This window comes from Polypterus senegalus, chromosome 13 (assembly GCF_016835505.1).
Source record: "Polypterus senegalus isolate Bchr_013 chromosome 13, ASM1683550v1, whole genome shotgun sequence".
Taxonomy (NCBI): Eukaryota; Metazoa; Chordata; class Cladistia; order Polypteriformes; family Polypteridae; genus Polypterus; species Polypterus senegalus.
This window is the reverse complement of record NC_053166.1, coordinates 96,269,362-96,286,921: the sequence shown is the minus strand read 5'-3', so window position 1 is coordinate 96,286,921 and position 17,560 is coordinate 96,269,362. Positions and strand designations below refer to the sequence as shown.

The following is a 17,560-nucleotide window of genomic DNA, read 5'->3' as shown; positions in this document are numbered from 1 at the left end:
ATATGATCTATCTCAATATGTTCTTTATGTTTTTTGAGCAAAGAAATAAACATATTGTTACATATTTAAAATTGTTTTGAAATGCAGTAATTGTTTTTGAATAAAGTCACCTTTTTTCCAAATCCTTGGGCATAAAATATAGTTCATTATGTATGCATTTTTAAAGGTCTTTTTCTGGGTCATCTTTGCCAGTGGTGGCAGTAGTTCTAGAAATAATGTCTGTATGTTAAGTCAAGTCAATTTATTTTTGTGTAGTGCTTTTCACTAATTATACACCAGACGCAGGGCTCTATTTGTCGTTTCCCTTTTTTGAATGTACAATAGAGTGGCACTTCCATTTCTAAGAAGTTCAGCAAACATGTTTTTGTCATAGTTTCTTATCATCCTAGCTCCAAGTCCATGTGATGATATAGGAATATGACAGAAAAATGATTAATAAACTAAATAATACTTTTCCTAAGTCCTCATACTATTAAGTTATTTAAGTTTCAATTACTTGAAATCCAATAAGCTTAAAGAAAATGGTTCATATTAAATACTGTTTGATAGTGTAAACTTAATTACATTCTCTGTCTCTGTTTCCTTTTTATCTCTTGCTCAGGTTAGTTGATTGGCATTTAGTAGAAATTGAAGTGACAGGTCCTGAATTTGAAAATTCTGGGAAACTGTTTTCTGTTAAGACAGTGCGATCCAACCCTGCTGAACTGGGAGCAGTGACTGGGAATGCAACTTATCAGTCTTTTTGGAGCAGTTTGCTTGGTAAGTATTAGCCAGGTTGTGATGATATGTGATTCTAAGGTTGGAGAGTTAAATAAAATAAAAACAAAGAAATTGCTCAACATCTAATTATATGCATAAAATATTTAGTATATAATCAGTGAATCATCATAATAATCAAATTTTATCATTTGCACTTTACCTGTAAGGTTGTTGGAGTGCTCTGAGTAAAGTGTGCTATGCAAAAATAATTTGAAATGAATTCAAATCCCAGTATGCTCTCTTTGCTGTGGTCTGCACATGCTGATATTGCAGACTACATCATTATAGTTTTCAAATCTATATATATAAAAGTCAGTGTATGTGTGTATGCATGTATGTTTCAGCATCACTTCTGCACAGATGGAGCAATTTTCATGAAACTTGGTACACGTTTCTCATTGGTCAACTAAAAATGCTGTAGGGTGAAATCATCCCTAACCCACTACCTTCTGGGTAGGGTGGGGAGTGATCTTGTGATCATGTATGCATGTTATCATCCAGTTGACACTTGCAACGACCACCAGAGGATGAACTGGAGGTGACTGCCAGCATTCTTTATGTCTGAGCACCACTGCACCCTTGTTGCTTTTGAAATTAAACAGAGTTGGCCGGTTCTGAGCATCAGCTGGATGATAACATAAATACAAGACCACAAAACAAGCACATTAGTGAGTCTTCATTGTTTGTTAATTTATTTTTATTTTTAAAGTGTTAAAAAAAACACTTTATTTTCCTTCCGGGCAACGCTGGGTATTTCAGGTAGTCATTGATACATTTTAATTACACAGAATAATCATGGGCAGCAAAGATGATTCTAACTCTCATTTCAGCAGTTTGGGCTTTGAGCCTCTATAGCTTTCAGTCTGTCAGTTCACATCCTCACATTCTCCCTACAGCAAGAGTATAATTTTACCACCAAATTGGGTTTACCAAAAGTTTAATTGACTGCTTTTTGGAATAGTGCCGTGTCATTGAACCACACTTTTTTTTTTAAATGTTATCATTATATCTTCTTGATCATACATTTAGTATCAAATCTTCTGATTTACTCAATAGTTACTATGAGATATATTCAAGTCAAGGCCCCCTGCCCCCGCCAACCCGACAGAAAGCTGGAGTGTACAGTACAGTAGAACCTCGGTTCACAAACGTCTCTGAACACGTACAAATCAGGTTATGACCAGAAAGTTTGCCAAACTTTTGCATCTGTTCACGACCACACACTTCGATATACGAACAAGCCAATTTCCCTTTCAGTTTGTACGCGCCGATGATTTCCGCACGTGTTCAGTCTCTCCCTGTGTATTCCCTGTGCAGCGAGCGAGAGAGAGCGAGAGTGCGAGAGAGAGTGAGAGAGCGAGAGAGAGAGTGAGAGCGATACATACAGACACACGTGAGAGAGACACACACACACACACACACACAAGCGCAAAAGACACACGTACAGTAGCGTGCATTGTTGCAATGTTACTTTTCTTGGTGGTTTATTAAATTACGAACTTTTCAAATGTTCATCTTTTTTCCTGTGCTTAAAACTCATTAAAAAAGGATTTTTTAAAGCGAGCTATAGCGCGAAATCTTGCAGTGTCAGTTTTCTCTGTGATTCAAGGTTTTCTCAGTGTTATTCAATGTTTTTACATTTAGTTTACTATTACACGGTGCATTCTATAGTATAATTAACTATATTTGTGCTTAAAAATCTTTAAAAAAAAAATATTTACATACAGTTCATACGGTCTGGAACGGCTTAATTGTATTGACAAACAATCCTATGGGGGAAATTACTTAGGGTCATGACCAAATCGGGTTACGTCCAAACTTTTGGAACAAATTACGGTCGTGACCCGTGGTTCCACTGTACCTTGTTCTGTCTGCGGGCGGAAGAACTGCTGCGGGCTCTGTGTGGTGCTGTGCAGCCTCTGTGAGACTCATTCCGGGCTGTGTGCGCAATTAATGAGCTGATGCCTCAATTAATGTATGGTAATTTTATTGGTATTTATTTGATTATTGAAACTTACCAGTAGCTGCTGCATTTCCCACCCTAGGCTTATACTCGAGTCAATAAGTTTTTCCAGTTTTTGTAGGTAAAATTAGGTACCTCGGCTTATATTCGGGTCGGCTCATACCTGAGTATAAGCGGTAAATAGGTAGGTAAATAAATTAATATGCAAGCACACTATGGTCTGAAAACTACAGAAGCGTATTAAGGCCACTGAAAAAAAAATAGGGACACAGTGAAGAAAAGGGGTCTATTTCATGAATAAAGGCAAAATTTTGAGGTTAATCGTGAAATTTCCATTTTAATCTTGTAGTTTATTTTTTTCAAAACCCCATTATAACTAAAGTAGCATGTTAAATGCTTTATGTTCTAGGTGCTCTTTGACCCAGTTGTTAATTGCTTTGTGCTTCTAAGTGGGCATCATCTTGTGCTGTGAGGAGCTGCAGGCACCGATCACCACACAGAATTCATTAAATTCATGTTACAGCTCTCTGAACATTTAGAATCCTAAGGCTGATGCTTGATACCATTAACATGATGAAATGCATTAAATAATATATATTATGTTTTACAGATAAATAACTTTATTTAAATAATTTATACTGTTAATAATTATATATATAATCAATAATTAAACATATGGGGGGCATGGTGGCACAGCACTGCAGCCTTGCAGAAAGGAGTTCACATCCTGTATGTTCCCTGCCTGGAATCTGCATGTTTTCCCTAAACTTAACCTGTTCTTAAATAGTTTCTCTGTGTTTTGAGACCTGTCCAGCATGTCATTAATGTGAAATCCCAAGTACTTTTAGGAGTGGACCACCTCTACATCCACTAATTGATTAGTAATTGGACAAAGAGTCTCTTTGGTGCAATGAAAGTCAATAACCAGTTCCTTAAATTTGTTGATGTTAAAATGCAGGCAATTTTCATTTCCATCAAGAAACAAAGTTCTTCACCTGACTTCAATATTCTGTCTCATCACCTTTAACAATACACCCCATAAGTACAGAATCATCTACACAAAAGGGAGTCAGACAAAAAAAAACAGAATCTGTTCTAAATATACAGTATATAGATAGACTAGCAAAATACGTGTGCTTCGCAGCAGAGAAGTAGTGTGTTAAAGAAGTTATGAAAAAGAAAAGGAAACATTTTAATAATAACGTAACATGATTGACAATGTAATTGTTTTGTCATTGTCATGAGTGTTGCTGGCATATATATATATACTGTATATATATATATATATAGTGAACAATAGGGGGCGCTCTCGCTCCCTTGAACCCCTGTCCACGACTCCAGACACCAGGTAAAAGTCCAAATGTTGACTTTATTTTTCTCCCACAGTGCACAAAGCACACTCTCCACCACAATTCTCATTAAACTCACAAATACTCAATAATAAACAATCCTCCAGCCTCCTCGCCGTCTGGGAGCTCCCACAATCCTTTTATATCTCCTGACCCGGAAGTGTTTCTGCCCAACAGTCCACAAGTCCTTTTCCTTCCGGGTCAGGGTAAATAGTCCTTTTCTTCAACCCGGAAGTCCGTCGCTCTTCCTGTGACGAACCTCGGGTCACAGGGCACTGAAGAAGCCCTCGGTCCTCCCTGCAGCTCCCTCCTGTGGCCCCACGGCATCCAGCAGGGCTTTGCATAAAAACTCCAATGTCCATGATGCCCTGCTGGTCTTTTGGGGACCTCCACGCTGCAAGGAGGGCTCCACCTGGCGGCTTGGGGGTATTGGCCGGGATAAATGGCCGGCCATCCTTCACAGTATTCCCCCAGCGACGAATTATTATTCGGAGCGGCCTGCCCCGAGAGGGAAGTCTTCCTCCAAGAGGACGTCCTGGTTGAGCCTTGATTAAAACGAACATCTTGGTCCCTGGAGAACCTAGGGGGAATATTATTCCAAATTGACATCTTGTCCCCCTCTCTCCAAGGACAGTTCCGCCAAATATGGCCCAACCTTCGGCACCCGTAACACTGCCTCTGTCCTCCTGGTATTCTTCCCCTACGGGACTGAAAACAATAAGGAAATGTTAGGTCCGCCCCTTTTGCTGGGAGAGAAACCCGTGCCGCCTCTACTGGTGCTTTTTCTCTTTCTGCTTCTTTTCCTTTCTTGTCAGGAGACCTCAGTTTAATCTTAGAGCCCTCCTGTTTAATCTGGGGTTTATATACAGTCTGGGTCTCTCTATTACAAGAAGAGAGCCCCTTTACTGTCTGCACCCCTCTTGATTTACAAATTACTGGTGGCGGCGTCTTAAGGGCCGTCTCGCTCTGGGAATCAGCACTGTCTAGCTGCCCCGGATCGATTAGCCCTTCCGCTGACCACTCGGTTAACGTACTGGCCTCTCTTGTAGGGTACGCCGTGTATTGGTACCCGCTACTTATTAAACACGGGCCCGGATCACACCGCGTCCCTCTATTATGTACGATACTGGTCTCGCTTACCTGTATCACCGCATCATTCATTACGGGAGGCTCCCCACCAAATCGCCGCATGTAGGCCCTCACCTTCTCCAATGGCTCTCTGGCTGCCGCTCCCAAATCCCCGACGATCTTTTCAATGGTCGTCAGGACCTGTAAGACACTCGCTACGGGCTCGATTAGTTTTTCGAGCTCCCGCAAGTTTATATAATTATTTATTTCGACTGGCAGAACACTCACTTCCTTGTTCGCGTTACCTGCCGACCGGGAGCCAATGAGCACGCCTGCTTCAGGCACGTGCTCTGACGGGTCTCGCGGAGGCTTCTGGGACTTGGAGTTCTCAGAGGGTCGAGTTGCCTTCTTCGGCGAACTGCGGTCTGTCTTTAATATTTTTGCGACATCCCGATCAGCTACTTCCCGACCCTCCTTACCTTCTTGTGGGTTGAGCGATGCCTCGCTCGCCTCCCCCTTCCCCTTCGGAAAGACCAAGTCCATTCCTTCGGGCTCGAAGGTGCAAACAGCAGGACGCGGAGCTCCTTCTTCCCAGAATGCACCGGGTTTGCTACCGTGTCCCTCATCGGCTGCCATCATGCGGAAGTCGATTTCTAGGCGCTCTGGCTTCGACAGGAGAAGGCCGTCGTCGTCGGGACAGTCTCCTTTCCCCTCGGAGCCTCCAGGTGGTCATCTCCAAGGTACATGCACCGGACAAGGTGAGAAACAATAAAAGGATTTTTAATGTCGTTCCCGGCACGTACCTTAGAGGGATCGTTGCTTCCTGGAGGTTTCTCTGGACTTGTAAGGCCTCTCCTTAACTCCTCCCGAGCGTCAGCCATTGCAGCTACGGCACTCCCGCTGGCGTTGTCTCTTTGCTTGCCCTTCTTCTTTCCCATTTTGGACTCGTTTTTTTCGGGTTTTGGCGATGCTGTGGTGATTCCTGATTCCGTAGTCTTCTCGGGTTCGTTATCCACAGAAATATTTTATTCAGGTCCTCTGCAAATGACGCTAGAGTATCCTGCCGACTACGCCACTGTGAACAATAGGGGGCGCTCTCGCTCCCTTGAACCCCTGTCCACGACTCCAGACACCAGGTAAAAGTCCAAATGTTGACTTTATTTTTCTCCCACAGTGCACAAAGCACACTCTCCACCACAATTCTCATTAAACTCACAAATACTCAATAATAAACAATCCTCCAGCTCCCAGACGCGTTGCCACCCTTCCACACAGCTCAGCTCGCTGTCTGGGAGCTCCCACAATCCTTTTATATCTCCTGACCCGGAAGTGTTTCTGCCCAACAGTCCACAAGTCCTTATTCCTTCCGGGTCAGGGTAAATAGTCCTTTTCTTCAACCCGGAAGTCTGTCGCTCTTCCTGTGACGAACCACAGGGCACGAAGAAGCCCTCGGTCCTCCCTGCAGCTCCCTCCTGTGGCCCCCACGGCATCCAGCAGGGCTTTGCATAAAAACTCCAATGTCCATGATGCCCTGCTGGTCTTCTGGGGACCTCCACGCTGCAAGGAGGGCTCCACCTGGCGGCTTGGGGGTATTGGCCGGGATAAATGGCCGGCCATCCTTCACAATATACACACACACAAACACACACACGCATATAAACATATATATATACATATACACACACACACACATATATATATATATACATATACATATATGTGCATATATATATACATATACCTATATATATACATACACACATATACATATATAGCAAAATACCCGCGCTTTGCAGCGGAGAAGTAGTGTGTTAAAGAAGTAATGAAAAAGAAAAGGAAACATTTTAATAATAACGTAACATGATTGACAATGTAATTGTTTTGTCATTGTCATGAGTGTTGCTGGCATATATACCGTATATCTTCTAGTAGTGGCCGGCTTCTTATTGAAGCCCGTTTCCAATAAACGCCGGGTCTGAAGAGATGTCGCGACAAATAGATGCCGGTCTCCTTTAAGCGCCGGTCTGTAGTAAACGCCGATCTCCAATGACCCACCGCCTTTTTCGTACGCTAATCCTCTTTTCGTACCACCTGGACTACCGCCCTCCTGCAGTGAATCATACGGTAAGTACCTTTTCGTGTCAAAAATGTTTTGTCGTCAGATGCTAGCGAGAAAGTCTAAAAAATTTTTTTGTGTACATTTTGCCCTTTCGTCTCCACGTCAATCATAACCCCACAGGGAGGACAGAGGTGGCGGGAAGAACATGAAAATGCCATCTTCGACACGTTAATCCTGATAAAATTGATTATTGCGCGACAACAAGCAATGGGAGTACCTGTATTGCCATCACAAGAAGAGGAAGATGAAGAAGAACTTGCAAATAACGAAGCAATCATTACCAATTCAGACGACGAGTAGATGGTAAGTACTGTACTTTATTGTATCTTATCCAGTCTCATGTTGTAATGTATACTTATATGCATGAGTTCGGAGCTTATTGCAGTTCCTGATGTTCCGCAGGGGACTTGTCGGGCTGATGAGCGCTTTCGTGCGAAATTTGGACTGGTGCAGGCCAGTGCTGGTGGCATCATTGACAAGAAAGTTGACGTCTACCGTACCTGTTTTTCATGCTTACGGTAGTACCGTACTGTACACTGCTTTAATAAGACCGTACTGATAATTTCATTAAATCCTGAAATGTTCATCCGGTGTTGTTGCCTACACTTTGTGACCGTAAATACGGTACCATACCGTATTTTACTGCCAAATGAACCCCGTTTACCCATCACCATTCCGTCTGCTGGTAGGAATAATAGCGGTCTCCAACAACCGCCGGTCTCTTTTAAACGCCGGGCCATCCGGATAATTTTTTGAATAAACGGCGGGGCTACTATTGGAAGATTTACGGTATATATATATATATACATAATTATCTACATATATACACATATACATACACATATATCTATCTATCTATCTATCTATCTATCTATATATATCTATATCTCTATATATCTATCTATCTATATCTATATATCTATCTATATGTATATATCTATCTATCTATCTATCTATATAATCTATATCTACCCATCTATATATCTGTCTATCTATATATGTATATCTACTGTATATCTATATATATAACGTAACATGATTGTCAATGTAATCAATGTAATTGTGTTGTCACTGTTTGTTTATATATATATATATATATATATATATATATATATATATATATATATATATATACAGTATATATATATTTATATATGTATATATCTCCTTTGGGGTGCGAGCAGCTGTTGCTGGGGGTGTCAAAATCCATCAAGGAAGAAAAATTAAAAACATTATTTGTACAAAATCTTAATTTATCTACCCATTCCTAAATAATTAAATGGGCAGGCTATTTCGTATCAGTGCAATATGCTGCTTGTTAAAACAGATGACTCCTGCTCTTACGTGCTCTTAGTGCTGCGTGGGTATTATGAACTATCGTATCTGTTCAAGTTCTATTTAAATTTTAAATATAAGTAATTTTTATTTGGTCGACAGAAATATGTTTAGTGGGAATGTAAGTTAAATTTAGTCATCATTGCATAAATTTTTCTTCACCATAGAAATTTAAAGACAAAATTCAACTTCCATTCCTACCAAAGATATTTCTGTCGACTAAATAGAACCTACTTATATCCAAATTCGAGCTATTGAGCTGTCGCCTGCCTGCCTGAATAAGTCACCCTCACTTCGCTCTTACTTTTTTACTGTTCATTTAATCATGGCTAGTCGCAGAAAAATGATAACATGTAAGGAGGATTACACTGAGTATGGCTTTACCAAAACAATTATTGATGGCGAATAAAGTATCCATTATTCATAAAGCTTCAATTGGTGATCTGTTTTTCTGCGTTAACCTCATATTTTTTCATACTTCTTCTCAAACCAAGGGGGTGCGAGGGTAAAATGAATCAAGAAGTGCTGATATATATTTGTGAATTTCTCCTTGGGATTAATAAAGTAATAATAATAAATCTATCTATCTATCTATCTATCTATCTATCTATCTATCTATCTATCTATTATTGAATATATTGAAATAGTTTTACAAATGCAAACAGTACGCGCCACGTGTTTCGCCCTAATTCTGGGCTCATCAGGCAGTACACACTCACCTCTCGGGAATCGAACCTCGGACGTCAGCGCTAGAGGCGAAGCCTCTCATGTTGTGCCAGGGTGTGTGGTTCGTTTATTTGACAGTATGTAGATCGGGGTGTGTGTGTGTGTATATATATTACTTTTGAGAATGCAACGTATAGTTTTGTCCAGGAGGAAAGCAATGTTGCCTCAAATCAATGGCAACCTTTTGTAGGGTATGTCCCTGAGACTTATTAATTGTCATCGCGAAGCAGAGCCTTACTGGAAATTTGAGGCATTTCAATTGAAATGGAAGATCAGAGGGTATAACGGTGATGCCAGGAATACATTCAGAGTGTGGCGCTCTGCTATTTTTTTGTGTAGCTGCCTTCATACAGCTTCTCCGCTGCTTTATAAACGAACGGCATATAAGGCCATTGTTTCTCCTTGCTTCGCGGTTCTGTACTGTTTTATTGTTTGTTTATTACAATTCTTATAGTTATTGTGTAGCTATTCGAGAGTTACTTTACTGTTCAGGTACCCATTTACTTTATTTAATCCGCGGCTTGTACGTTATTTTTTGCTCGTTTATTACGATTATATAGATATTTATTGATTCCCTTCTTTAGCTAACTGCCTGCTCATATAAGACGCTCCGCTGGTTTTTTGTGAAACAGCCTTTACACAGCTTCTCCGCTCTTTTATAAACGAACGCCATAGAAAGCCATCACCTTGTCAATTGTGTAATGCGTTTTTTGAACAGGTTTGATGCATGGAAGTGATCACTCGTACTGCGTTCAGTAAGTTCACGTGAGCTGCTCTCTTGTGTGATGTTGCGATGTCCACGGCTTAATTTAATGTTAGCTAAGACCCGGCACTTAAAAGTTTCGGGCTGCACTCCGGTTGTAATATGACGAAGCTGCGCGAGCTCACTCTTGAGAATGCTACGTATAGTTGTCCAGGAGAAAAGCAATCTTGCCTGAAATCAATGGCATCGTTTTGTAGGGTCTTTCCCTGAGACTTATTACTTGTCATCGCGCAGCAGAGCCTTACTGGAAATTGGAGGCATCTGAATTGAAATGGGAGATCAGAGGGTATAAAGGGGACGCGAGGAATACTTTGAGTGTGGAGAGACTCTAGAGATAGCGTGTGTATTAACTTGTGGATTTTTCTGTGAGTATTTGGTGGCAGCGTGATAAAGTTGCTTCCATAAGACCGCGTTAGCTGTGGAGCACAACTCGGAGCATATTCTTTTCCTACCTTGTCAATTGTGTAATGCGTTTTTTGAACAGGTTTGATGCATGGAAGTGATCACTCTTACTGCTTTCAGTCAATTCACGTGAGCTGCTCTCTTCTGTGATGTTGCGATGTCCACGGCTTTATTTAATGTTATCTAAGACCCGGCACTGAAAAGTTTCTCGCTACAGCAATTTGAACTCCGTTACAAAGTGATCCAAAGTCTCGTTTACACCTCGTGTCTTCTCATTAAACTTGTATCTCGCGAATAAAGTATTCAGCGTTTTTCTTCAGCGCCCTTTGGGAGCTGTTCCTTCTTTTGTACGTACTGCGTTCACAGTAAGTTCACGTGATTATGTGTGAGGCGTGATGATGTCACACGCAGCTCCGCCCCCACGGCCGTCGAGCTAACGTCCATTACAGTATATGGAGAAAAATAGGTTCCAGTTATGACCATTATGCGTAGAATTTCGAAATGAAACCTGCCCACATTTTGTAAGTAAGCTGTAAGGAATGAGCCTGCCAAATTTCAGCCTTCCACCCACACAGGAAGTTGGAGAATTAGTGATGAGTGAGTCAGTGAGTGAGTGAGTCAGGGCTTTGCCTTTTATTAGTATAGATAGATAGATAGATAGATAGTGTTGTATATATGTGCACTGTGTTACTATTGAATTACAGGGTTCGATTATGCAGCCATGTGCTGTAGGTCTGCTTTTTGTGAGATGAGCTTGATTGCTTTGGTCTGAGAAGTGTAAAAAAAAAAAAACCAATAAAATAGACTCTCTCTGTTAGACATGATAGATAGATAGATAGATAGATAGATAGATAGATAGATAGATAGATAGATAGATAGATAGATAGATAGATAGATAGATAGATAGATAGATGAATGTCAATAACAAACAACTTGAAACATAAAATTATGAAAGCTTAGGTTAACTTTTCCTCTCCTATAGGAAAAGGCACATAACATCAATTTTATCTCTTGGCTTAGAGAGAACTTTTTCTCTGTTATAATAAAGGCACATAGCTTATAAATCCATATTTTTCAATCAACGTGTTCAGGATGGATAACTTCTTTGGCTGGTTATGAAGCTTTTATTGCCTGCAAATGGTGTTTGCTCACAAACTTTGTTCTGGCTTCTCACCAACCCCCCTATATAGAACTCTCTCTCTCTCTCTCTGTCTCTCTTTCTCTGTGAGAGTATGTGTGAAATACTACTTCATTTTCTGACTGTTTTTGAGAAGAAACTTGTATCCTTCACAAACTTGTAACCTCTTATTTACAATTACACCAATACCCTAATACATTAACTGGATTTGTCCTATCAGTTAAATTATTATTAATAGTTCTTGGAATCAAAAAAATTATACAGTACATATGGTTTGAGGCTTTCTCCAGACATATGGAAGGATTCTCAGTGCACTTTCTTTTTTTGTTCGGGAGGTCTACTTCTTTGACTTTGGCTATATTGTCTGGTTGCAGGCGATACTCCAGTTTCTCTTTGAGAGTTTTGCACAGTGTGCCCTTGCATGCTAGCAAAGTCATGTCTGCTAGGTCAGCAGTCCGTGACTGTCGTTAGCAAGGGGAACGCATGGTTTATGTACAGTCTCTCTCTTGCTTGTGTCTTTGCTGTTCCTTAGCAAGGTTGCACTAATGGCAACCTTGTAAACTCCAGTACAGTGTTCATCTCTTCCCATCCAGCACAGCTGCCCTCATGGGTAAAGGGATTGCTTTGACATCTGTTGTGGCCACATCTTATCAGCTATGGGTTCTGGCTGTGGGCAGCCAAATTATGGCTACGTTAAGCTGCAGCATGATGAGAAAAGAGCAATTAGTTAGTCATTGGCTCCTTGGGTGTACATAATCTCATCTTCTTGGTTGACCACTGCTGCAGACCTCTGTCATTAGTCTTGCTCATCTTTGATTTAGGTATTTTGTTCAGAACTTGGGTGTCCAGTTTGTACCTTTGAGAGGGTTGTCCCTGGCATGGTCTGGTATTGATCTTCTTATCAGATAAGGTTGCAGATGTTGCATTTCAAGGGGAGGTCCAGTCAGGCAAACTGAAAATTTTTAGCTGGCAATAAAAGATTCTGGCAGAAGTTCACTAAGCCAGGACTTGAGCTCTAGCCAGGCAAAATGGCAATGTCAGCCTGTCCTACAAGGTCAGTCTGTCCCTCCAGATGGTCATTAATGTCTACAGATGCACAGTGGAGAGTTCACTGACTAAAGGGTTAGGCATTCTTTTCTCATTCATTTACCTGATTGAAATATATGCACATTCTTGCTGTGTTCTACCAAGAATACTGACAGGGTTACCTTTTATTTTAAAGGCAAGGCTGAGCTTTTACTGCATGTCTAAATACAGGATTTCAAGTAGATTTTTTTTTTAACTTGACTACAGTATACACATAAGTGTTATTGTATCATTGGATTTTTACAGCATTTCAAGCCTGACACTAAAAAACTTAATTCTTAGATCTGAAAAATGTCTCGCTTAAGGTATCTGCAGAATTTTTTGTTTTCCCTCAACTTGGCCTTATGGGAGACCTCTACCGCTGAACTGGATGAGCTGTTAGTGAACGGAGAGTTGTACAGTATTTTTATTTCTCAGATGATTCCATAATGGGATAAATGTGAAAATCATGAAAGGCATTTGTGCCTTGAAAGTGCTGCAGGATTTTCCCGCTTTATTAAATTGAACCATGTAGAAATTTTAAATAATATATGCAATACTCACAATCCCACAGTAAAATTCAAACCCTGATATAATTTTTTTAAGAGAGCTAATATTTGTGACAGATATTCCCCCATGCTGGAGAACTTCTTGGCTGTTAATTCTAACTTTCTTGATAACTCCATATACTGTATGTGTAAATGGCCTTCAAAAGGTGCTATGAGGAATTTTACTATGGTTGCAAAAGCTAATTGATATCATCAATAATAATCCATGATAAAATATTTGTTAACACATTTTGTTATCAATTACTTGCTCGTTATGTATTTCATACATCACTTCACTGACCAAGTGTAATGCTAATCACATTTTGAAATATGATGAGACAGAGGATGTAAACAGTGTAGAGGGTCAAAGACCAAAGAACTCAAAAGTGTGGAGTCATTTCACCATTTCACAATAGACTGTTGGCAACTTTTGTTGACACTTAGCAATTGATTCAACCCTCTACCTCCTTCATTTCAACTGATTATGTATGAAAACTCCTGTTGTTGTACTTTGCTATTTGTAAGGTTAGACCAGTTAATATTTGGGTAATTAAAGATCCCATAATTATAATATCTTCCTCTAAACTGTCTTTTTAATATTATTTAAAAGATCCACATTGAACCTACTGTTCACTTAAAATAAGAATCTTGACATCTTCATTATGATGTTGTTTATCATCATTCATCAATTTTGTTTTATACCCCCTCCTTTATTTTTTTTTTAAATTGTCCAGTCTGGCCATTACTATATCTACTCTTCCAAAGAGGTCTCCCACCTGTGTAGTCAAAAGCAACATAATGTATGAGACTCTTTGCTTCTGGAGCAAACCTGCATTTCAATCCCCCTAATGACTGAGTCTCCCACTATCACTATCACTCTTACTTAGGATACGTTGAGGTTGCCTTTTGGGGAATCATTTCAGAATTATTGTGCTGCTCCACAACATCCTGAAACTTGTTTGACACTTCAAGTTCAGGGGTTGATGTCTCTGGACAGTGTGCACCCTTTTTCTTGTAGCTATATTTGATTATGGTCCACTTGCCTCTCTCTATCTGGTCTGGATTTTTTTCCTGTGCCATTATAGAAGTACTGCTATGGTTTAGCCAGGGTTTTAGCACTGGGTCAAGTTTATTTATTGTTTATTTAATTGTTTTGCTATTTTTCAAGTATTATTTCCCTTTTAACTTTATTGAATATGTTTTTGGAATTGATTTGTTTTTTCTTTTTATGTAAGATCATGTTCGATTATTATTTCTTTTATTATTTAGTTTGCAAGTGTTGTGTTTAAATGCATTTTGTTTTGCTCTACTATGTTCATTTTACTTTGTGGATGGTGCTCCAAAAGATGGAGCCACCCTGATATCACAGCTAAAGGCCTTCCCTTAGCCTATCTTCAGAAACAGAGCAGATACTTCAGTGGTCCATTGAAGTTCTATTGATTGCATTTATTGTGAGCATTGGGTTTTCTGGTTTATTGAACTTATTTCCATCTGTTCTTGGTTTATGATAATTGGACTGCATATTTGGACTTGTTTGCTCTGAATTGAAGTTCAGTCAAGCCCTTGGTGCCTTATTTCTGCCCTTTTTACTAATTTGCTTATTATACTAATGCTTATTTGCATTTATATAAATAAGTATCTTTATTTATAAAGAGTTGGCTTTGGCCTTGCTAGTCAGATGTTTGTTGATTCCTCTCCCTGGAAGGGTCTTTTTGATGTATTTTTGAAGTATATTAAACTTTATAGGTCAGAGTTCCTTCATTTCTGAGTAGGATAAAACCAACCTGTGGGCTTTGTTTGTGGATGTTTTTGAAGGCCTTCACCCTCTTTGCCTTAGCTGTGCACGCAAAACATAACAGGTGTACTTAGGACACTTATGCCAGGTCTTCAAATTCCCTACTACAATTCAGGCCAGCCACCTCCTCCACATGTTAAGTGACCCTGAGTTTGAGGTGCTGGATCAGCTGAGATTTCCTGCAGGCATAGCCTTCAAGGAGGCTCCAACTCATCGAAACTACCCTCCACAAAGTCCAGCATCAAACAGGACTTTAGTTTGAGATCTACTACTCAAGGAAGTGACAATGTCCAACGCATTCTACATGTCTTAGATATTGCTCTATTTCTATTCCCTCCAACCACATTTTTGACTATAGTTGCAGAAAAGGCCTTGATCTGATGAGATTGGATTTTCTGTGGCAGGTCTGGTATTCAATGGGATTTGAAGCAAGTTTCTTTAATATGATCAAAACAGTGTATTTTATTGCAGAGGGTGATTATTCTTACTAACTAATACCCCTCCCTCTTATTAATTTTTAAAGGATCTAAGCAAGAATGCCGCTTTACCCCACTACTTTTTAATCTTTAACTCCAATGTCCACTACATGCCCACTACATTGAGGGCATATGAGTTAATTACCTCAGTCTTGGAGGAATGGCTCCAGTCACAAAATATTTCTATACAGAGATAACACTGTTAATTTTTAGTAATGTTTCTTAGTGATTTTCCTCATATTCTGAAATAAGTCAAAATCTGCTGTCCTAAAATTGTTAATTCTCCTAAATTCCCTCAGTAAATATTCATTCACTCCTTCATCCCTTTAACAACCTAAATTAAATGTTTAGATATAAACCTCTATCCCTTTGTTGCTAGATACAATAACTCATAAATATGGCTGAGTTTTTAATAGTGCCCGAAATTCAGTGACTTACTGATTATTCATGTCTTCACCTACCATGTCCAGATTAGCTATCATCAAAATGTATATTGTTCTCTGTCTTAATTTTGTTAAATTAAAGGCGCTCCCCATCGATAAGAGCTGTTCGGTCTCTGTACAACCGGTGTCAGAGCTTGGTCCGCATTGCCGGCAGTAAGTCGAGCCCGTTTCCAGTGAGAGTTGGACTCCGCCAGGGCTGCCCTTTGTCACCGATTCTGTTCCTAACTTTTATGGACAGAATTTCTAGGCGCAGCCAGGGTGTTGAAGGGGTCCGGTTTGGTGGACTCAGGATTGGGTCACTGCTTTTTGCAGATGATGTTGTCCTGTTTGCTTCATCAGGCCGTGATCTTCAGCTCTCTCTGGATCGGTTCGCAGCTGAGTGTGAAGCGGCTGGGATGAGAATCAGCACCTCCAAATCCGAGAGCATGGTCCTCAGCCGGAAAAGGCTGGAGTGCCCTCTCAGGGTTGGAGGAGAGATCCTGCCCCAAGTGGAGGAGTTCAAGTATTTTGGGGTCTTGTTCACGAGTGAGGGAAGAATGGAGCGTGAGATCGACAGGCGGATCGGTGCGGCATCCGCAGTGATGCGGGCTCTGCATAGGTCTGTCGTGGTGAAAAAGGAGCTGAGCCGTAAGGCAAAGCTCTCAATTTACCAGTCGATCTACGCTCCTACCCTCACCTATGGTCATGAGCTATGGGTAGTGACCGAAAGAACGAGATCGCGAATACAAGCGGCTGAAATGAGTTTCCTCCACAGGGTGTCTGGGCTTTCCCTTAAAGATAGGGTGAGAAGCTCAGTCATCCGGGAGGGACTCAGAGTAGAGCCGCTGCTCCTCCGCATCGAGAGGAGTCAGATGAGGTGGCTCGGGCATCTGATCAGGATGCCTCCTGGACGCCTCCCTGGTGAGGTGTTCCGGGCACGTCCAACCGGGAGGAGGCCCCGGGGAAGACCCAGGACACGCTGGAGGGACTATGTCTCCTGGCTGGCCTGGGAACGACTTGGGATTCTCCTGGAAGAGCTGGAAGAAGTGGCCGGGGAGAGGGGAGTCTGGGCCTCTCTGCTTAAGCTGCTACCCCCGCGACCCGACCTCGGATAAGCGGAAGAGGATGGATGGATGGATGGATGGATGGATGGATGGCCTTCAAGCATTCCAATCATTAAAATCTTCCTTCTCTGTCATTCCTTTTGCCTTTTTCTTTAATCTACAATGTTGATCTGATTTTAATCCAAGTGGGGTTCTAAGCTCATCTGCTCTTACATCCTACATTATGTTCAGATTTCCACTTGTGCTATCTCTCAGTTGAAAACCAGTGTCAACTTTCTATTCAGTGCTATGAAAGACAGCTTGATTTAAATTATTGTGGCATTGAAATCTACAACTATTCTTTCTGCATAATGAAGCTGAGCTTTTAAAATTACATGTTTAACATCAATAAATCAAAATCATCAGCAGAGCCAGTTTGGGATTGTTCACTGTTTTTACATTTTACCCCATTTAAGTAAAACATCTGACTACTGATCTCTGACTCTACCTTTGCCTGTTGAATACACCCGCACCTTATACCCATGTTTTGTGATTGACAATGTTTAGTTTTTGGTCTTAAGTGTCAGGT

At 40.7% G+C, this 17,560-nt stretch overlaps 1 protein-coding gene across 2 annotated transcripts in view; it reads left to right on the top strand.

The window, feature by feature from the left end:
* Positions 1 to 17,560, top strand: part of aspdh (aspartate dehydrogenase domain containing) — a 68,569-nt gene that overhangs the window by 49,662 nt on the left and 1,347 nt on the right. For both annotated transcript variants that reach the window (XR_005636302.1, XM_039776075.1), the window contains exon 7: positions 602 to 759. Coding sequence is in view for 1 of the 2 variants with exons in the window: in XM_039776075.1 (XP_039632009.1) it covers positions 602 to 759 (158 nt within the window). In the remaining variant the exon portion in view is untranslated. The remainder of the gene's footprint in view (positions 1 to 601; positions 760 to 17,560) is intronic.